Source organism: Pseudopipra pipra, chromosome 6 (genome assembly GCF_036250125.1).
Source record: "Pseudopipra pipra isolate bDixPip1 chromosome 6, bDixPip1.hap1, whole genome shotgun sequence".
NCBI lineage: Eukaryota > Metazoa > Chordata > Aves > Passeriformes > Pipridae > Pseudopipra > Pseudopipra pipra.
The window spans coordinates 52,657,159-52,679,176 of NC_087554.1; the positions used below are offsets into that span (position 1 = coordinate 52,657,159).

Here is a 22,018-nt window from a genome sequence, read left to right on the forward strand (position 1 = left end):
GGGCTCGGACGCCATTGGAGGGGACGAAATTGGGCGGGGGGGGCGGGGCGTCGTCCTCGCGCTAGACGCCCTTCCGGCGCGATGACGCAGCGCGCAGCCTAGCCTGGCTCCCAAGATGGCGGCGCGCAGGGCGCGGAGGCCGCGCTGCCGCTGAGAGGTCCCGCGCTCCGGTGCCGTCCCCGCCGCTCCCCGTGGACCCTGTGAGTGCACGGGGCCCGCCCGGGCCGAGACCCGCCGCCAGCGGAACGGAGAGAGGGAGCGGGGACGACCGCGGTGGGGAACGAGCGCCTCCGCGGGCACCGGCAGCGCCGTGTGCGGCAGGCGGGCGGGTCTGGGAGGGGCTGAGCAGAGCTCGGGGCTGCAGGGGACGGAGCCGCGCTCGCGGTCGGCGGGGTCGTCCCAGGTAAGGTGGAAAAAAAGCTGCGATCGAGCTCCAAAGCTCTCCTCCGGATTAATGGGGCGCGTAAATAGACAAGGAAAAGCTTTCGTTGTTCTTTCCGGGCGGTGCGGGCTGGATTGGGACCTTGGAGATGGTTCGTTTGGGATGTTTGCGGGGTGATGGTTTTCATTCATTCCCAGTTCTGTGATCGGAAATGCTTTCGGCGCTTACAGAAGCGGATCATGTCGCGTCAGGCGCTTTCGAAGTTAATTGTTTTTTAAGCCGTTTAGATGTTAGGAAGTGAAATAACTCGTAAAGAAGAAGAAGCCTATCAGTAGTAAAAAATAGCGCTTTTTCTAGTAAATAGGATGAGAATGTGCGCTCGTGGCACGGCGCGCTTTTGTTGGTTCTGGAAAAAGTTTTTAGTAGCCATTTCCTTTTTTTTTGGTGACAGTTTTCGTCTGTCTGTGACCGACAACACGCGTTGTGAAGGTCCTTCCGAAGCCATCGTGGGGCAAAGACAGGTTCCTTTATTCTGGAAAAGAGAAAGTTTTTGGAGTTGAGCGAGGTGCTGACTGTCGGCATCGGAGTTTTTTTTGGCCGTTCACGTGATCTCTCTTCCGTTTTCGGAAGAGAAACGTCTGGAAAAGCAACAGCTTGATCATAAGAGTTTTACGTTTGTTTTTTTCCTGTGGCTGTTCAGCACAGAACGAATACATTGCATCATGTGTTAATCACTATTTGTTATGCAAACCCTTGCAGGTGACTGCAGTAAAATGCATAGTATCTGTAGTTTGTGGAATTGCAGTGAGAGTGGTTTTGTACCTGAAAGAAATAAAGGCAGCAAGTCTTCATTTTGTCTTTAAATTGAGGCGTGACTGAACATTGGTCATAATTCAGACACCAGAAAGCTGCTGCAGAGCTTTGTGATCCGAGTGTTTGTACACAAAGTGCCGGCTGGCACAGTCTTGGAGTGTAATCAGCTGCCTTGTTTTGAGGCTGATTTTAGATGCCCCCTTATCCTGCAGACTTACACCAGTTGTCTTGATTTTGGTATCTGAAGGAACACTGTTTTTGTTACTTTTTTCCTTCAAGTAAACACAAGTACAGATCACTTTCCAAAGCTTTCTGCCCAGCGGTTGCTCCTCTTAGCACCAGGGATATCGGTGAGAGCAGGCAGGTATTTAAACGGACGTTCAGACTCACCTCACCAATAGGTTTCAGGTTACCAACAGTGAGTAGATCCCCCCCAGATTTTCAAATCTTGCTACTGCCATCACTGAATTGTTTTTCCCTATTCTTATGGACAAAGTAGGTGGAAATTATTCTACTAAGAAGTAGCAGATATTGTTTATTATGCATTCATGAAGTTTCTTTATTAAATAGAGAATAGGAAGGATAACCTATGGCTGTTTCTTTGACTGTGTTTGCAGTATATGGGGAGGATAAGGGCAAGGATATTTATTACTTGTCTTTGAGCTCAAAAAAAGTCCTTTCCAATGGGCAAGATTAAACGCTACTCCACTCCTCTTTGAGTAAGGGGGAGTGGGGAAAGTCCTCTCCATTTTTAACAAAATCCTTTTGTCTTTTCTTAAAGGTCCTGAAGCGACTCTCTGGAGATACCCTTTTTGAAAACTTAAAAAGCAAGGACAATTCTGTTTTAATAAATGAAGGAGAATAAAGAAAATTCCAGCCCTTCTGTAAACTTGGCAAACCTGGACCATACAAAGCCATGTTGGTACTGGGATAAGAAAGATTTGGCACATACTCCATCCCAGCTAGAAGGGCTTGATCCAGCTACTGAGGCTCGATACCGCAGAGAGGGGGCCAGATTCATATTTGATGTGGGAACACGTTTAGGGCTGTATCCTTTAAACTCATGTTGGTGTGAAATGTTTGTATGAATGGTGGGTTTTCAGAATAAAACGTACAAGAAGTGTCACGTGCTCAGTTAGCTGTTCAACCATTTTTGAATCATTTATAAAAAATATTTTTGTGTTTACTTGCCTTTTGATTGAATGTTTTCCTGCACAATTTTTATCCATTCCTTGGATAAACAAGGTTGCAACTGAACCATTTTGGCAACAGAGAAGTAAGCTGATACAGACTTGCCAATTAAGGCTAACTTTTGTCAGTTATGAAACTCAATGTCTTAGTATATTAATCTGTGTAACTTCTCAAATTTTGATTTTTGCACTCATTTTTCTATGGATTGTGTATCTGAGACTTCCAACCTCTGCCTCCTCAGTCTTGGTTTATGGTGGCTGGTTTTTTGTTTGGTTGATTTGAGATTTACAACTTTGTACATGTTAGTAAGTCCTCCCAACTGTCCCACTCTCTCATAGACAGCCGCTTAAATTTTCTGCTTCCTATTTTTCTATGCTTCTTTTAATCTCCTTAGTTCTTCGTTTAATAAAATGTGATGAAAATTAAATTTTACTCTTCTTAAAGAGAAGGTTTTATTTGCATTTGTAGTTGTGAATAGTTAGTACTTTCCTCCACACCAACACTTTAATGTGAAGTGATAATTGTTCTGTTCCTTCATGTACCTGCTGCTGGTTTTGACCTTCTCTAGAGCAGGTACAGTGTAACACAAGGATGACCTTGTGTGGATCTTTCTGTGGGGCTTTGCACACCTCCAGTAAATGCTTTAGGTATCTACTGCATCTAGGCTGAATCAGTATTTACACAGCTTTAAGGAGGTTTGTGGCTTTTTTTTCCTAAAGCTCCTGTTTTACTTGCAGTGTTTTCTGACTGGTCACTGAACAGCCAATTACTTGAGGTACTTGATAAAGCAGAATCCTTCATGTATGTTTGGTTTTAAATTTGTTTTATGTCCTGTTTGAAAGTCCTTATTCTGCACCACAGACATTATGATACTCTAGCAACTGGAATAATTTATTTCCATCGGTTTTATATGTTTCATTCCTTCAAACAGTTTCCAAGATATGTAAGTATTTATAATATTGATGACTTAATTCAGTGACTGCACTAGGAATGGACTACTTGAAATTCTGATTAATCAGTTGGGTACTACTGCTGTCCACCCTTCTGAATGATGGGAAATAAACAGTTTGTCTTTTAATCATTACAGCTTAAAATACACTGTTCTTGCTTGTTTACACATTTCTGTTTACACTTAGAGGAATATTGACATTGCAGTTATGTCTTACTGAGACTGTTCTTTGAGAACAGTAACAGCTATAGTGCTGGCACTTCTGTGTTGGCTGAAAGGAAAAAAAGAAGTGTAATACCATCGTAAAACTACTTGACAGACAATGCTGAACCAGGACAAATTGTGCTTTGGTTTTCTGACCTTGAAATGAAATTTTATAAAATGGATAGTCCTCCAAAATCTGTATCTTTCCTTTGAGAAAGTAAAAGTTTAAATTACCACTTTATTAAAATTAGAAATTAATATGCACATTAAGTCTTTCCTGGGAGACTTCTGCTGAACTGTTAATGGAAGCTGACAGTGCTTTTACAATGCTATACTATATTGCATATCTACACGTAGACAACTTTTTGAAAGCACTTTGGTTTTTTAGGTGACAGGAGCCTGCTGTCTGTTCCTAGCGGGAAAGGTTGAAGAAACACCTAAGAAATGTAAAGATATAATTAAAACGGCTCGTAGCTTGCTAAATGATGTACAGTTTGGGCAGTTTGGAGACGACCCAAAGGTAAAAATATTCATGTTGAAATTATTTCATCCTGTTGTAGTCCAGCAAAGTGGCATATGTTCTTTAGAGCACTGGCTAATTTTCAGTTGTTCTAAATTAAATTAGATGTTCAGCATGCATTTATGTCTCTTCTGGATGAAGTGATGGGTAGCTAGGAAAATAATTCTTCCTAATACAAATAGCTTTGGGAGCTTACTGGAATAATTGTTTTTATAAAAAATTTACATTTTATTTAATGTAAATTCTGATGTTATTTTGCAAGTCAAAGGAAATTTGAGTAATGTCGGTCAGAGCAAGAAATGTCATCAAGACATAACTCATATTTAACAATCTTAATGTGATTTTAGGAAGCAATTAATAGCAAATCTTAAATAAGAGAACTAGATGTCAGAAGTATTGAGAAGTTTCCTGTATAGGGTGTTGACTTAGCAAAACTGCTTCTCTCAAAATTTCCTTGTTATAAATAACAGAAGTTGCTGAAACTCATGAGAGAAATGTGATGAGAGCTTACATTTTTATTGTGATTTTGTGTATTTGGCACTTCCGTGCTGTGTCTGATTCAGTTCATTCTGCTGTGGAGAAAAAGGAATTTTAAGCCCCACATCCCCTGTCCTCCCTCAAATAAATGTGAAGTAAAGGTATCTTGGTTTAAAATGATATTTTAAGTTGGAGAGATTTCTGTTCTCCTTGGAGACAAACCCTAATCAAGCAAAAGCAGACAAACATCATTGTCTGGAGGTGCTGTGTAGTCATGCTCTACAGTAGGGTAAAATATCTCTGGGTAAAAGACGAATAACACTGTGGTTACCTTGTAACATTCTCTAGGAAGAAGTGATGGTGCTTGAAAGAATCTTACTACAAACAATAAAGTTTGATTTGCAAGTGGAGCATCCATACCAATTTCTTCTCAAGTATGCCAAACAACTCAAAGGTAAATTATTGCAAGCTGGGCAAGTAATACCTGTTATTAATTTTCAGAACTTAGTATACATTAACAGTACAAGAATATTCTATTTCAAACTATTTGTCCCTCCTGATTTTATTTCTTAATTTTTATCTGCTTGTTTTTCAGGAGACAAAAATAAAATTCAAAAACTGGTTCAAATGGCATGGACATTTGTCAATGACAGGTAAGATAGTGTAGGAAGCTTTTTGAAAGTGAAATAGTTACTGTTGCTAACTTTGTTGTGAGATTAGATATTTCTTTGACAAAAGTTTCTTATTTGTTTTCTGCTTGTCACATGTTTTCCTTGTCGTGTTCATCATTTTTTCTTTCCATCATTACCATGATAGTTCCATTGACCACAGAATCCAGAATGAGTACAGAAGTAGACTATTAAGACCTTTGCAATTTTGTGGTAGTGATTTAATGCTGCATTAAAAAAAAGAAGTTAAGTTTGAAAGGGCCAAAGCAAATTGTAGATCTCCAGGATAGAAGCTGGTATCTTGCCCAGTCTGTGATATGTAGCACATTCTGAGAAAAGGAAATCATTTCTCAATTCCATCATGTTGATCAATGTATTTTTAATGTGGCATTTTGGTAATAGTGAGGTAGCCATTAAATTCAATAAGGAATACGGTTCTTAGCACTAATTTACAATTTCTTGAATAATGAATTTGTAATACAAGGACTACCTCAATTAGCAGGAGTGTGTATAGAAGCACTTCTCATGTGTAGTGTCCTGTTAAAAAAAACCCAACCAAAACAACTCGACACACTTTAGTCTTGTTAAGGAGGATTCCACAGAGCTGGGCAAGTTAATTCACCGAGGATGCTTAAATGTAATTTTTTATTTCCATAGCAAACTCTTAAGAAAATGTGTAAAGTGGCCTGACTGCTCAGAAATGGTAAATACATGGCTTTCAGTCATGGCTACAGCAGTAGAACATCATAAAAAAGAGGTGTATTTCTACTCATGTGCCTGATTTGAATTAGCCTTGTATAGGTTCACATTCTGTAAATATCACCTGAACTGTCCAAATTAATTTGAGGGAAATTAATGTGTATCTCAAGAGATGTTTACTTCAGCTGCTGTCAGTCTTGCAGGTGATGATCTTACAGGTGGAACAAAATTATGGCATGACTGTCACTGCTAAGTTTGTCAGGGAAAACTGCTGTAGTGTATCCATCAAAATTTTGGCACTATTGTACTTGGAATTAGATAGTGTTTAATAATTTTTAAAAATGAATAATTAAAGAAAATGCACTTCAGAAAAACACTTGTATGGAGTTGGAGGGATCATTCCAAATAATGCCTAATACTTACCTCTGTTCTGAAGAGGCTGTGTTGTGCTTACTTAATAAGCACCTTGTTAGAAGTTTACTTGTTTTCTAGGGTCCTGGGACAATAATTCTGTGCTTTGCACTACAGCCCTTTAGAATAGGGGATTCTGTTCTTAGCACAGCCTCAGTGAATTCACAAAAACTCAGCTGGCTAGCTGGATCTAAAATTCATAAGTAGACCATATGTTACAGAATCTACGGAGAAAAAAGAAAAAAGGGAAAAGAGAGAAAAAGTATTTCAAAATTTAAAATTGGTAACAGGAAACAGTAACTTTGATTATGACAGAAACTTATTGAGTTAATATGAATAATACTAATAATATGAGTTATTTTATCATTAGCTTTAACAAAAGCTATTCAAGAGATAATCTTTACAGCTTGATCTAGAACTCGCATTGACCTTACAAGTTGCTTTACAAGTTCATGTTGGCTGTTCTGTGGGTTTGGGGGGTTTTTTTAGTACTCGTTTACATTTTATTGACAAACATTTGGAAACTAAAATCCAGTGTGGGTAGCATTCCTTTACCAGTGCAATGCAGTGACAGCACACAGTTGTGTAGCAATGAACATGAACACTATATTTACTGAACACTACAGGTGAGACTAACTGCCCATACTTGAAATATAATGCTGTCTTTTCCCTCTTTTTCCATATAGTGTTATGTTTTGTGGTTTTAAACCCCAAACTTGATGTTCTTGTGTGTTGTATTGCTTCTGTAGACTGATTCCCTCTCTATTATTTGTGCAAAATGACCTTGTTTCATGATAGTGGTAGCACAGAAACAGTTTAGTTTTGTAAACTCTTCTGTTTAATAAGGCTCTCAATGCCCAAGACGTTAAAAGTGTGGTGGGGATTTTATACACTGTTAGTTATAGCTGTTGTACATTAAAGTGTTGTACTGTGACATTTGGGTAATCTTCAGGGTTGTGTTTTGTTTTGGTTTATTTTATATTCTAGTCTCTGCACTACCCTGTCCCTGCAGTGGGAGCCTGAGATCATAGCTGTTGCAGTGATGTACTTAGCAGGACGTTTGTGTAAGTTTGAAATACAGGAATGGACATCAAAACCAATGTACAGACGATGGTGGGAGCAGTTTGTCCAAGATGTTCCTGTTGATGTTTTGGAAGGTATGAAAACCGTTTACCACAAACAGAGGAGTATTTTTTTTACTGTGTGACCTAGGTCATAAATAAATGCAACTTGCTTTTTATCTAGGTTTTAGTCTAAATAATTATGTGTCGAGTATGTAACTCAGGTAGTATGTGCTATACCTTAACCAGGTTTTAAATTGAACTTACTAGACTGGCTTAATCTAGAAGCATACTTACTCATCATGATTAGTCTTCTGGTTAATATTTGCTTTACAGCTTGGTTAGTTTATAAATCGTCATGGTATGTTTTCAATTTTTTAATTATTCCCTTCTCCCCATTTTAAATGTGACTCTACAAACACTGGAACTAATGGAGCCTGGTTTCCAGTGGTTTTCTCATTGATAATTGACCTCTGACTGAATTATGCTAGGTTAGGGGTTTTTTTGTGAATTTATTATCGGGGATGAATTCAGATAGAGGATGAGTTATGGATCTTTTTTATCAATACAGCTCTCTTAAACTTGTCCTCTTGAGGGAGAGAACCCCAGGAAGTTCATAAAATAAAGCAAGACCTTTCTTGACTCTGTTTAGGAAATTGTGGTCATGTGGCCAGTCGTTTGTCTTCATTAAAGTTTTTATTGACTTAGAAGTGTCAGGCTAAGCATGCTTTAGTACCATGAATTGCTTTAGAAATATTCTTTAAAAATTTATGGTTGTCACAATCTGGCATTGCATTCTAGGAAATTAGAACACCATGTGTTGCTGTTCAGGTGCTTTAGCCTTTGTTGCTCTTAGAACTTAGGTGAATACCTTACAGTTCTGATTTCTTAAATGGTTACTTGCCTTGGCTTTATTGCAGCTTTTTTTCAAAGTTCCTTCACTTTCAGATAGATCTTCCTCTGAATCCATGTCAAAGAGGGTTGTAGAATGAGAATTTCTGCAGTTTCTGCTATAGCAATAGTGAATGCTTATGGAAAGAGCTCATTTGGCTTTTTTTAGGAAGGTTTTCTTTTCTTAAGTGCTGTTATTACACCTGGTTATCAGTTGGATCTACATGTTTTCTTGCAGACCTTTAGCTCCTAACGTGTTGGAAGAAGATATTTGGTCCTTTACTTAGCTACCTGAAACTTTTTTGACTGGCTTAACTAGATGTGTATCTTTTAGCATATAATCATTTTTCACTCCCTTTCTTGCTGTATTGCAATATTGTTAACATGGTTACCTGGCTCTCCAGGCACACAATAATGATATACAATGTATTAATACCAAGACACTCTGTTTTTCTGAAAGGTGTGCATATACATCTACATATTGTTCAGCATAGGCAGAAGAAACTCAGAAATGCAAGTATAAATTGAAAATTAGTCTGTTTAAAAAAAGTCAAATCTGTGTTCACTGTAACACAGATTTGCAATGAATTTTTCCAGAGTTGATGTCCAGTAAAAAGCATAGTTGATAATTGTGTGTTAAATGTACACTTGTACATGAAAATGGTATAATACTTTGGATTTCTTTTTTCATTATTATTAAGATATCTGTCATCAGATCCTGGATCTGTACTCACAAGGAAAACAGCAAATGCCTCATCATACTCCTCACCAGTTGCAGCAGCCACCATCTCTTCAATCTACACCCCAGGCACCTACAGTACAGCAGTCACAGCAGTCCCAGAGTTCAGAGCAATCACAGACTCAGCAGCAAAAAGAGTCGCAACAGTCAGCACAGCAACAGCAGCAGCAGCAGCAGCAAACACAAGCACAGCAATCTAAAAAGCCATCTCCCCAGTCAAGTCCTCCTAGACAGACTAAAAGACCAGCAGTAAGTTGAACTTTAACTTTCAATTTATTTTCAGGCTGATCTGATGCCCACTTGATTTGAAGGCCACAGTGTGCAGCAGACTTGTGTTTGCTTTAAGAATGAGCCTGGTAATTAATTTTATATGGTAGATTTTCATTGGTTATATAGCAAGTATGTTAATGCAGAACAGCCTTTACAGGTTTGGCATATCACATTCTTATTCCACTTAAGGCAAAACCAGTGGAGAAACAGCATGAGCTATTAAGGTTCTCGGTGTTTGTGGTTCTGTGCTATCAAACTTTCTTGTTTTCTCTATTAAGCAGGCATGGTTTAGGGAAGGTTTCTTGTGCTACACCTGAATGTAGAGATGTGCATAATGATGATGAAGACGTTGACTCTTTGATTGCAAATTTTAAGAGAACAGTGGCCTCTAAAATAAAAGTGTGTCAAAATTCCTAAAAACAGACTTTCAAAATAATCTAATAACAGTAGAAGCCTAAATGTTCATCATACTTTAAAGTCTCACTTTGTCCGTACTGTCACTTCATAATAAGTGGTCCATTAGCAGTTGGATAGTATCACAAGTACTCTGAGAGCTTTTCCACAGTCATCAAGTTCAAATTAACCTTTCAGACTTTAATCTACACTTTTTAGGATTATTTTTTATTCACTTTAAAGTTATCCCAAGAAAGGGCGAAAGTGTTACCCAAATCTTCTTGCATGTACTTAGCAAGAGGAGTGCTTTCTGAAGTAAAATCTTTGGAACAAGTCTATGTAGGAAGTAAATTTTGTACAGCTTTTACAGCTTTTGCTTTAACTTGTAATTAATGTGGGCCCAAACTAGAGAACAGACATTGGGGGGAAAAAATCAAACCAACCTAAAAACCAAATAAAACCAAAAACCATGAGGAAGCAGCAAATGCTCGAATGCTTGAATGAAATGGATTTGGAAGGGTGCAGCATCTTCAGGATAGCAGCCTCCCAAAAAAGACAAAAACGAAACTCTGTAAAATGTTGATCTTGTAATTGCAAAATGCAGCCTACTACAGGAAAACACCTGCACTGAAATTTTTAGTTGTTTCACTGAACTTTAGCACTGTGCAGGATAGAAAGCAGATAACGTGTTAATCAGCTTGAAAATTGTGAGAGCTCTTCATAGGTATTGTGTATTTCTTTTCATGCTTTTATGCCATCAGCACAAATTCTGTTTGTGTTCTCAGACCTCTAGGGCAGGGAACTCTCTTGGCACATCAGAAACTAGCAATAACAATTTGGGGTTTTTGATGTGCATCCATTGGATGTTGTTATGAATGCCTGTTCATTCACGTAACGGCCTTTACAGTACTACTGATTTTGCCCCATCACATGTTCTAATGAACTACCTCATGGAAAAAAGTGATGCCTTTTGCATGAATACTATCTGTTGTTCTTTAACAGCCACCTTTGGTCAAGCCATCAGAGGAACTTAGCTTTTCTTGAAATTAGTTTCAGGTCTATCACCTAATAATTAAGGAAGTAAATAGCACAGAGAAAAAGTTAAATCCTAGTACACTGTAGTCATCCACAACAAATAAAAAGCAAATGGGGAGTCAACAGGAGTTGTGTAGGAATACAGCACAAACGGCACGAATTGGAGAAAAGCAAATATGGTGATCTGAAATTGTTCTTTTTCCAGAAAGCAGTCTGGGAGAACAAGATGTGTGGTGGTTGAAAGATTTACTTGGTGCTTCTAAAATGTTCTTCAGTTAGATGTACCATAAACCTTACTTAAAAATTTTTGCCTCCTTCTGTAAAGGCTTTGCATGACATCTTTGGTTTGTGCAGAACAGAAATACGCTTTGTTCCTGGAGGCCAGATTTTCAGTTTACAGGAACTCTTATAACTCTGTTACCTTCTACTGAGCCAAGATACTTTCAAGCAGCTGAGGCATTGGCCCATGACTTACAGACCCACACCAGATGTCTAAAGCATCTGCACATCCTTTGCATCTCTAGTTGTGAAGAGTGCTCAAACTTTCAGTTGATTTCACTAAAAATATATTATGAATCATTAGATGTAAATAGTTCATTTAGTTGGATTAAACTAGAAATTGTTAGTGGGAACAATTTTAATGCGCTAGAAATAGCAGTGAAAGAACAGCTCCATTGTGGTTTGAATTGAGCTGAAAGTATTAAATATCCATCAGAATGCTAATAAATAAGGTTGATTATTATTATTTATTATGACCCTGGGATGTCCTGGCTGGGCAAATACAGAGTACAATACAGTAGAAGGACCAAATAAATGCTCATCTCTATTTTAGCAGCCGCCATTAGAGGTGATTTAAATGTTTATAGATTTTGGTTTTGTTGCTGCTTGATTCTTTTTTTTTTCTTTCTTTTTTCTTTAGCATAAATAGAGTTTAAACTGATGTTTGCTTTTCTGTCACACGAGTTATTTGGCTTCAGTTGCTTCTTGTTCCATTCTAATGGTGTACCTCAATTATGTTATTTTTTGAACATTGTTCCATGTTAACAAATGCACAGTAATTTGATTTCTTATCACCTGATCAACTGATTTCACAGAATGACTGATTTTTGGAAAAGGTCCAATCAGTAGTGGAGATTTGCTTCTGTTTGAAAGTGCAGGAAGAGCTGATGTTTGTGTGCAGTTTTACAGGCAAGGAATTAGTTTAGTGCTAGAAAGTCAAGAAAAGACCACCCAAGTAAAATGAAGGCAGCAGATGAATTTGTGAGAGTCACCAAGAAAAAAATATGTGTGTTTGAAATAGAAAGATAAAGATTGTCCTTGAAAAGCTGGAAAGCAGCTGGAAGGTGTCTGGAAAATTTAAATGACTATCAAAGGAATATAAGAAAGAGGTTGCCTCAAGCAGGCAAAAATGGGACAGCAAAATTTTTGAGAATACCTATCAGAATTAAGGAAAATTTGTTGTTTAAGTTGAATTGAAATGTATGTCCATTCTTGCTGTGGAAAGTGAAGGCAACAGAGCAACAGTTTGTGAAGGTAAAGCTACTAGAGGTAAATAGTCCCTTGAAAAACCCTTTTCATCGAAAAAACGAAGAAGCTGTGTACCATGCCCCTCTGACCTTTATCATTAATTTTAAATACATTTGTACTTAAAATTTCAGTTAAGTTTTCTGCTTTTCTCTGAGACCATTAAGTCGTCATCTCAGTGGGACTGTGTAATCTGGAAAGATTTTTTCTTACTCCATTATCTGAGATTCTTTAAAAAAACTACAATACACCAACAACCAACCAAACAAGAAAAAAACCCAACCAAAAACTTGTGATTGGAAAGATGATGTGAGTTTTTGTGGGTTTTGCTCAGAGTGCATAAATTTTTTTTGCAGGCATTACATTTGGTTTTTATACAATGCTTTCCATCTGAAGGCTTCTGAAATGTTCTGTGCTGTGCAACACTTTCACTGCCCTCCTGTCTTGGTAAATAAAGCATAAAGGCCTGAAGTGATTTTGGCAAAGGTTGAGTGACAGGTCAAAGCAGAACCTGGAACAGAGGCCAGGTCTCTTGTTTTCAGCTCAGTGAGCAGCGTACCAGACCATGACAGATGTGCAGTGGATGATAAGTACATTAAATGAGATGCAATACTCCACAGTGAGAACAGCAGAAAATGCTGTCTCTAAAATACCTGCTATTTTTCCAGTCATCTCATTCTGCCAGTTGAGCTGGGCTTTGCCAATGTGATTTGAGTTTATTCAGTGTTTGTCTTGCATCTGTCGAAAGACACCATAGAATCATTTAGGTTGGGAAAGAGCTTTAGGTCATTGACTCTAACTGTTAATGCTGCACTGTCAAGTCCACCACCAAACCATTTCCCCAAGTGCCACATCTACATGTCTTTAATACCTTCAGGGATGGTGACTCAACCACAATATCTGACCACCCTTTCCATGATGAAATTTTGCCTAATATCCAATCTAAACCACTCTTGGAACAACTTGGGTCTGTTTCCTCTTGTCCTGTTTACCTGGGAGAAGAGACTGATTGTAATGGTCTTATTTTAATCGTTTTTTTTTTCCCTCTCCAAACAGGCTGTATCTCCAAAAGAAGAAACAAAGACAGCAGGTAAATATTAATATTCTATTCATATTGCTTGCATTTTGCTGTTTAAACTAGAATAAGTCATTTGCTGACATGCACTTTGTTTGCTTACAGGCTTGGCAATTCTAAACTATTTTAATCCTGATAATGCATCTTTAAATATATACTTTAAATATATTTTTCTTAGAAGGTCCTAGCTGCAGAACTTGAAATAATTGAGTATAACTCTGCCTCAAGGGTCTCATAATACAGTCTTAATTCTGTCAACTTCTTCTGAGATGTTTCAACTATTTACAAGTTAAAGTGTTGAGCTAGAAAACATGTACTTGCTCATCTTCAGTTACATACTGTTATTGGGACAGTTTGTCTCTAGTTAAAGTTGTTTGGACTTGTGGGCATGGGTTCTTTTGGAAGACTTGTATGGGATACTTGATGCCACTTTATTTATACAAAGATGTTGATTTTAGTTTTCTCTATTAAACATACCTAGTATATAGGATTTCTACTGTACTTCTGTATAGTGTAATATGATATGATAATCATTAGTGTGAGACCAGAGTTGGAATTTGGAAAATATTGCAGAGCAATAACCAATTAGGAACTGATAAATGTTTTTTAGAACCACCGCCACCATCTAAAATTTCTAAAATTGAAACTTCACATCCACCAATACCTCCTGCACATCCCCCTCCAGGTAAGCTTTTATTTTCTTCAGCACATTTACTCTTGTTGTTAATTGCCTTGCTTTTCATCCAGGTCATGGTAGGTAACAGTGTGGGGGCAGGGGATTGTTGCCTTGATTAATCAGCTTGGCAAGTTAAAATGTAAGTTCAATGAGCTCTAGAGGGAATTTCATGTTACTAGCACAGGCTTTTCCAGACAGAAGTAACAAAACTTATGATGGAAACAAGACTATACTGGGTGGACAAGGGCAAAACAAAGCTGCAACTCTTAAAGGCCTAGGAGACTGAAACTAATTGTCAATAGCAGGCAAGAAGGGACTTGTGATCTCAAAAGGAAGGCAGATGCCATATTAGATTACTAGATGGGCTTCCAGCTGTCCTGTAGAAGTCCTCCGTGCATCTGTATTCCTATACATCTCTAGTATAGGAATTCTGCAGGTGTGTCACTTCTAAATACAAGGGACGTGTTCTTTGCTGCACATCAGAAGATGACTTTTATCTGCCAGAGAACAGTAACACTGCACACATGCCTTATGTTTGCCAAATAAACTGTACTGTTGTAAAAATGTGCTTCCAGCGCCTTGATGCATTAGCTGTCCTTCCAGTGACCCTTAAATATGACATAAATATTTTACAGACCACGGTCCATAATGTAACTGTAAGATGACAGCTCAGAACAGGAAAGTACAAGAGAGAAAAGCAGTGCTCTGAAATACAGTAGGACAATTTTTCCCAGCTGTTAAAATCTAATGAAGAATGAAGAGTTTTTTTCTAAATACCATGTTCATTATTCCTTCAGTTGTTAAATCTTGAATGCACATCTTGCATCCAGAATGGTTCTGAAAATAAGCAAATGGAGAAATTACTGCCTGCTATAATTTAGGAGCTAGAAGTCATTGAAATCATAGGTACCACAGCCAACATACCCACCTTGTGTGGTTAATTATGTGGCTGTCCTAGGGGATGACTTTGCTGTTAAAATTATCACTGTTTAGATAAGGTAAATCCTACGTAGGCAGGTAATAGATTTATTTCCCTTGTTACCTAAAATTTTCCTCTTTGAATTTGTTTCTACAAAAATATGATTGTATGAGCATTGAAACATTTTCAGAATAGTCTTTAAAGGGCAACTCTGTGGAAAAATAAGGTGAAAAACAAGAATGCATATTGACAAAATTAACACAAGTACTAGGAGATGGCTTTATCTCAATTTTTGTTTCACACTGACAGTTTAGTATGCCACCGGAAACGACTGCCCTATACCTGCTTCTAAATAACTTTTCTTACTGAACAATGTTTTAGATGCTTATATATATGAGCAAGATGGATGTCAAGATGCCCCAAAATCTTTTTTGTGGGCCATTTTAATACTGCCTCTGTCCATACAGAGAGGTTGCTATTAGGTCAGTCATCCTAGGGGTATTATTTACTTTATAGAGTCTGCATTAAGTGGGGGGGGAAATTCTTATTTAAAGAGAAGACAGCTTAGAACATGTCCTTTCCAGAAGTGGCCAAGTGTAATTCTTTAAAATGCTGACCTTTTTATGAACTTCTCCAGAGTGTCAGGTGCTGAGTTCCCTGAAACTAATCAGTAGAACAAAGCTGATAAGATTTTATGTCCTTCTTACTTACCCTCCGGTTTTCCTTTTGTCTTTCTTTTGGTAAACAGGTGTAGAACTGAGTGTTAAAGACTTGAGACTTTGGTCTGTGTTCTCAAATAATATTTCCCAATATGGGAGGCAGGTGAAGTGCAGAGGGTAATCCCAGGATACCTCCTGGACTATCAAAGAGGTAGAAAGGAGGCCTAGACTAAAGAAGATGGAAACACTGACCAAAAGATTTTTGGTACCTTGGATCCCATGACTTTTTAAATCCACTAGTTGTGATTCCATCCATCCAGTCTGCTAATTCTGCTGATTGTACAACAATATGTAAATTACAAAAAAATAGTAATAGGAAAGGAAGCTGAATTTAACTATTACAATGGGAAAAGCTGACCTTGAAGCTTTGTTAGGCAGCTTAGTTGTTTTTCAGTGACCTAAGAAGGTCTGACTGGATACCATGTGACATTCAGAGACATAGAGAATTGAGTTCTCTTTTGCTATGTTAACTGGAAGAAAAATACAAAGTATTGAGAAGCTGTTATTGCCACTTCAAAAAAATAAATGAAATTTTCTTTTCCAGAGCGGAAGCCTCCTTTGACAACTGCAGTTTCAATGGGAGAACCAGAGCAATCTACTACTGTGGACTCAGTAGATATGCCAAAGGTCCAGATTCCTCCCCCTGCTCATCCTGCCCCAGTACATCAACCTCCACCTCTGCCACATCGTCCCCCGCCCCCGCCCCCCACCAGTTATATTACAGGGATGTCTACTACAAATTCTTACATGTCAGGGGAGGGTTATCAAAGTCTTCAGTCAATGATGAAAACAGAAGGACCAACATACGGAGCTTTACCACCGGCCTATGGACCACCAACTCATCTACCATATCATCCTCATGTCTATCCTCCCAACCCTCCACCACCAGTTCCACCTCCTCCCCCTGCTTCTTTCCCCCCACCCAATATTCCACCTCCTACTCCTGGATATCCTCCTCCACCTACATACAATCCTAATTTCCCACCTCCAAGACTGCCTCCAACTCATGCAGTACCACCTCATCCACCTCCAGGGCTGGGAATGCCACCAGCTAGTTACCCCCCGCCTACTGTTCCCCCAGGTGGACAGCCACCTGTCCCACCTCCAATTCCACCTCCTGGTATGCCACCTGTAGCAGGACTGGGACGTGCTACATGGATGAGATAGCATGAGGTAATTTGCACGATACGTATATGTTGATTAGGCAGGAGTAGCTAGCCAAAACCTACATTGTAAAGATGAAGAGGAGGGTAATCTGTATAATTTAGATGAAGAAATGAGAGTAAATGAAAATTTAGCTGATCTGTTTGCAGTATTGTTTATGGTGAGTTATATAGGCTTTTAGATTTTAATCAGCTTTGCAGTATCTATTCTAACTTTATACATTTGACTTAAGTTTAAATTGTCTTGACTTATTCCAGCACTGGATTACTTTGTACTAGCAAAACCAGCCATATTGGCTCAATTATATCAGTAAGAAGAAAATTTCCTTCTAGAAATCAGTGCCTATTTTTGAGTATCAAAATAGCCAGATACCATGATATGTGATCTATAATAAGAAACTTCATTTTTAGTAATAATTAAAAGAACATGATGTCAAGCATGAAAGCTGCTTTATTTAAGGGAGATTCTGAATGCTAGCTGACTGGAATAATTTTGAGGTGTTTGCCTTGCTGATAGTTTTGGTTTGGAATGTACTGGTATCTTAAAATATTGTATGTTTACACCTATTTGCAAATTCCTGTACATAATATATATATTTTCTAAGTGTTGAAGTCTGAATGTAACAGCCTACTGTGATGTACATCATAGTTATAAATGGGACTACTTTGTTCACTCTACCCAAATAAAATTGGTTCTGAATTTAGTGGATTTCCAGATTCTTCATATTAGTTCAGAATTCACAACTATGGTACTTACTGCAAGATATTTCAGCAGTGGTCTCCCAAATCTTATTCATCAGTTTATTTAAAAAGAATGTATTTTATTTTATTCAGCTAGAAGTATACACTATCACAATCAATTTCTTACTTCATTTTTACTAAAATATTTCAAATGAATGTTTTACACACATTATCAAAAAAATCTGTACTATTACTTTCCCTCCCCAAAAAAGCCAGAGTGGTTCAATAATAGGTAAAAACGCGTGCTAAGGTCTAAAGAATTTTGCTATATACACAACAGCAGGTGCTAACTTTTCCAGTTCATTGTAATTCATATACAGAAAATATAGCAGGGCTGTAAGATCACAGGTTTAACAGAAATCAAACTTTAAACTGATTTCTAAAGCAGCACAAATAGACTTTCCCCACATTATGAAAAATATACAATTTTATCACTTTACAGTCATGCACTTTGAAAAAGATCAGTAGTACTCTTCCCCCACAGTTTCTAGAAAGATAAAAGGTCACTTTAACACTGATTTCTTTTAATATCTAATATTTGGATAAAAATGTGCCATTCTCAAACAAGGTTGTGCTCGGCAGTCTTATCAAGGTGCGAAGAGCCAACTGAAGCTGGTTACACTGCAGCATTTCAGGAACTGTTAGGAAAATGCTGCTTACTTCAGTCACTCCAACAAAAGTCAAGGATGTGATTTTACTTTTCTTAAGCAAGCAAAGTCCTTTTGTAAACAGTGGATGCTTTCTTTGCCAGAGGATTGCAGAACCCAGGGCTTCAATCTTGAGGAAATTGTCTTGGGCTATTGCGCCAAATATATCAATTTAATGGCCACTATTTCAAGGGATGCTCTCCTCCAACTTAATGTACAAAGCTCCTCAGGTAGTTTTCACTGGAGACTTAGCACATAGTGAATTTAAATATGCATATAAAATACCTTTTTAAACAGCTGAAAATTCAGCACCCAAGTCATCCCGTAAAGTCATTGATCATCATTTTACCCCAGGAAGACACTTAATAGCTCAAATAGAGCTAAGTATGATGAGTAGCAAGCCTAAAAACCTCCGAACAGTAACACCCCAAGGTACAGCACTGTTGTGTTCTTCTGCAAATTCAGTGATGCACATCTTATATTGAAGATGATGCTGCCAAATAGAATCTTAAAAAATCAATGGGCAGTACCCTAAGTATAAAGGTTGTTCAGATGAATTGCTGGCTACCCTGTAAACTGGCTCTCCAGGATTACTGAATTGACCTCAATCGCAGCACTGTTTCCCCTGTAGGTGAGATCTGCAGGTAGAACAAAACAAGCTTTGCTTGAAGTCATTGAATAGACTTTGAGAGAAATTTGATAGCAGGAAATATCTGGTGAGACCAGTAGTCTGATTAATGTAGCTCTTCTCTTGTTGAGAGGACCTGCTAGCCTAATATACCCCTTTAACAGCAAGCATGTTATCAACACAGTTAACTTCATGTGCTGGCAACATTTGCGTTGCTTTAGTTAAAATTCACTGACATAAATTAACCTTGTTCCAAATATACTTAAATTCTCTGCTTAATCCAGTGATTAGATGCCATCAAAATTAAAATGGGCTTTCAAGCAGATAGATTAAAGTAACCCTGTTTGACATTAGATGTTAAGAAAGAGTGATGCCTCTGCTTTGCATCACCTTTTCTGGTATGGAAATCTCAAGGTAGAAATTGTACAGTAGGAAGACAAGTAATTGTCAATGGTGACTAGAAACTGGAGGTCAAAACAGAAAGCGAAGACGGGGAAATCCAGAATCCTGTAAAGTTCCTGTGCCTTAAGGACACAGTCAGACTCTAGAATGGATTTTTCCATACTCCATGGGATGTAAATACTATTAGACTGAGAGCTAGCTAGCTCAGTGTTCACTGACTGAGCAATAGGAAGAAATCTACTGGTGAGTGTGTGAGTGAGAATATGTGCTTGTGTTTCGGGGGTGGCTCTTGGTTGTTTTTAAATAACCTACTCGACTGTTACATTTTTATTTCTGCAATGAATAATGACGTGGTTCTTACTCTTATGGGTTACTGTGTATTTCGGTTGTATTCCTTCTCTATTTTTTGACTGGTTACAGGTTTCGGCTCTGACACTGCAAATTCTTCACCCAGGCAGCTAGTTTATTGTACGCCATAGGACCAATTACCTTTCATAAGTTGCAGCATGGGCTCCTTGGTATTGTATCGGTGCTCCTTGTTAATACAATACCACAAGTCAAGAACTCAAATGGTAGAACAAATTAATTTAAGAGGAAGAACCGGTCCAGCTAATTCAGCTGTCTGTAGCTGTGACTGATTCTTACAGAGAATAAAAGGAAAGGAATGGTGTTTGAGGTCATTACATCTTCAAAATAATCACTAAAATCAATGCAACTTTTGAAGAGGAGGCTTTGATCTTTTCACATGCCTGTCTTTAAAATTATGTTACAGAAATGAGTTCTAATAACGAAGCCCCGCTTCCTTGGACTATTGGGAAAGAACATCTAATGAAATACAGGGACAGCTGCTGTGACAACTTGGAAAAGGAGGGAGTCAAATTCTTACAACTACACAGGCAGCTACTCCACAATAGCAAAATATAAGTCCTATTGTTTTATATACAACCATTTGAAGAAGGAAAAACTCACTTGTTTTGGTTCATTCACAAAAATAAAGCTTGAATGGCAGGAAGCAGTCTCACCTGACAGCCCGTGTTTATGGAGTTTTTATTCAGCTCTGCAAGGTTGTTGTTTGGTTACCTTACACAGGAACCAGTATAGGTGAGGGATCCAGCAAGAACATTAAAAAAACCCACCCAAATCTTCCTTATGTGAAAGATGAGCTGCTCTTGAAGATCCTGTGAAAGCCATAAGCACTGCTAGGATGGCAGTTTCTGCTGAATTACTTTGTAGTGAAAGCTTTACAGGAAAAGTGTTGCCATATTTGTAGGGAATACTGGTGTGTGGCTAAATGACTTCATTCACATTACAACTGCAGAAATCTTGTGTCATTTGTTCATGAAAAATAGTTCATTAACAGCTGATACAGAGTCTCAAGCCTTTCTGTACGCTTGTGTGATGAGCACCACCATATAAAGTATGGTGGTACAAGTGTTTTTAGCTTGCCACTCAATGTTTTACACAGAGCCTTGTGAAAACAGTTGCATGTCATTCTTCAAAAGAAGGACCTCCAAAAAAAGTGTTAGCAGCTCATGAACTTGGCAGGCAGTAAGCCAATGAATTTGACTTGCATTTTCCTTGGAAAGTGCTGCCTGGAGCCACTAACCCAGCTATGAATCACTGACAAGTGGGTGGACAGGAGCAGTAGAAACAGTGACTTCTCCGCAGGTCAAGGGTTCTTCTTGTTCCTCTTAGAAATTCTCTGGAGTTAGTTAATTCTACAAACAGACCATTACAACAAAGCAGATTTGGACTACAATACAAATGATGCAAGTCTGGCATTATTGGATGGTTACCCATTGAACAGTAGTTCCAGAGCACCACAGCCTGGAAATCAGGCCTTTAGCTGCCATATTTACACTATTGTTACAAAAAGAAGCTGGGGAAAAAAAAAAAAAAGAAGAAAAAAAAGGAAACCCTGAAAAAAACTCAACCCCAAATCCTAAAGAACAGGCAGCCAGAAACACTGAGCTCTGCCTCTTTAGTCTTCACAGAATCCATCACTTCCAGTCACCAGGATGGTGTTCCTACAAGGGACCCTTGAACTGGTTTCCTGACAGATGTTGCCTGATGGAGGGTTTGGAGCTCGCAGCATCACCCAGCTTTCGCCAGACAACCTGTAAGAAAAAATAAAGTCATGAGGGAGAGAAGACAAGGATTAAAAAAACCCAAACATCAAAGCCTCTGAGGAATTGCAGTATTTTTTTAATTGCAATTGAAGTCAAAACCAGCCCTTTCCTGGATCTGGGCTGCAATTCTCAGCAGGGACACTGGATGGCATCTGTGCACCATTTTCCAAGAAAAGAAACCATTGATGCATTTTTCTAATTAGTCCCTCTTGAAATTAGAACCGTTTTTGCCTGGGGTAATAGTATAAAACAAATACACTAGATTCAGAAGTTAAGTTCAATGGAAGGTCAACCCTGCCATGCTCACAGAAAAGATGCTACCATGAACAGAAAAGATAATGAAAAAGATAATGATTAAAATTATATACACATGACTTTCTAAAAACATACATTTTATCCCTCTAGGGCCACTGGGGTAAGGGAGACTATTTAAAAATAAAACAAACTGCAAAACACTGCCTTGAATCTACATAAAATGAATATTTAAAGAAAAAACAGCTGATGAGAGACAAATAGAAATGAATCAATTCTGGAGGATGAAGTTATGGTATTTTACCTTTCCCCTAGCATAGCTATAAGGGACTGTGGCATCAATATCCAAAAAAGCAGGCTCTCATTTACTCTGGTCTTGGCTCTGCTTATCAGGATCCAGCAACCAAAGCGAAGTGCCTCCGCCCTTGCCAAGGATGCTC

General features: G+C 38.3%; 2 protein-coding genes across 6 annotated transcripts in view; one reads left to right on the forward strand and one right to left on the reverse strand.

Annotated features, from left to right (window-relative positions):
• Positions 1-57: 57 nt before the first annotated feature.
• On the forward strand, positions 58-20,223 carry CCNK (cyclin K). 4 transcript variants are annotated; one of them, XM_064659121.1, is made up of 12 exons: positions 58-200; positions 1,977-2,243; positions 3,248-3,329; positions 3,928-4,059; positions 4,885-4,990; positions 5,132-5,189; positions 7,302-7,471; positions 8,968-9,254; positions 13,284-13,317; positions 13,913-13,987; positions 16,161-16,789; positions 19,618-20,223. In XM_064659121.1, the coding sequence occupies exons 2-11, from the start codon at positions 2,047-2,049 to the stop codon at positions 16,781-16,783; spliced, it is 1,764 nt and encodes a 587-aa protein (XP_064515191.1). In that variant the 5' UTR covers positions 58-200; positions 1,977-2,046; the 3' UTR covers positions 16,784-16,789; positions 19,618-20,223. The 4 variants fall into 4 exon arrangements, with proteins under 4 accessions (XP_064515191.1, XP_064515192.1, XP_064515188.1 ...); XM_064659122.1 differs by having other exon boundaries at positions 19,970-20,223; XM_064659118.1 differs by lacking the exon at positions 19,618-20,223 and having other exon boundaries at positions 16,161-17,483.
• CCDC85C (coiled-coil domain containing 85C) overlaps positions 17,567-22,018 on the reverse strand; it is a 110,173-nt gene continuing 105,721 nt past the window's right edge. For both annotated transcript variants that reach the window (XM_064659124.1, XM_064659123.1), the window contains exon 6: positions 17,567-21,314. In XM_064659124.1, the coding sequence (XP_064515194.1) occupies positions 21,225-21,314 (90 nt within the window). In that variant the 3' untranslated portion in view covers positions 17,567-21,224. The remainder of the gene's footprint in view (positions 21,315-22,018) is intronic.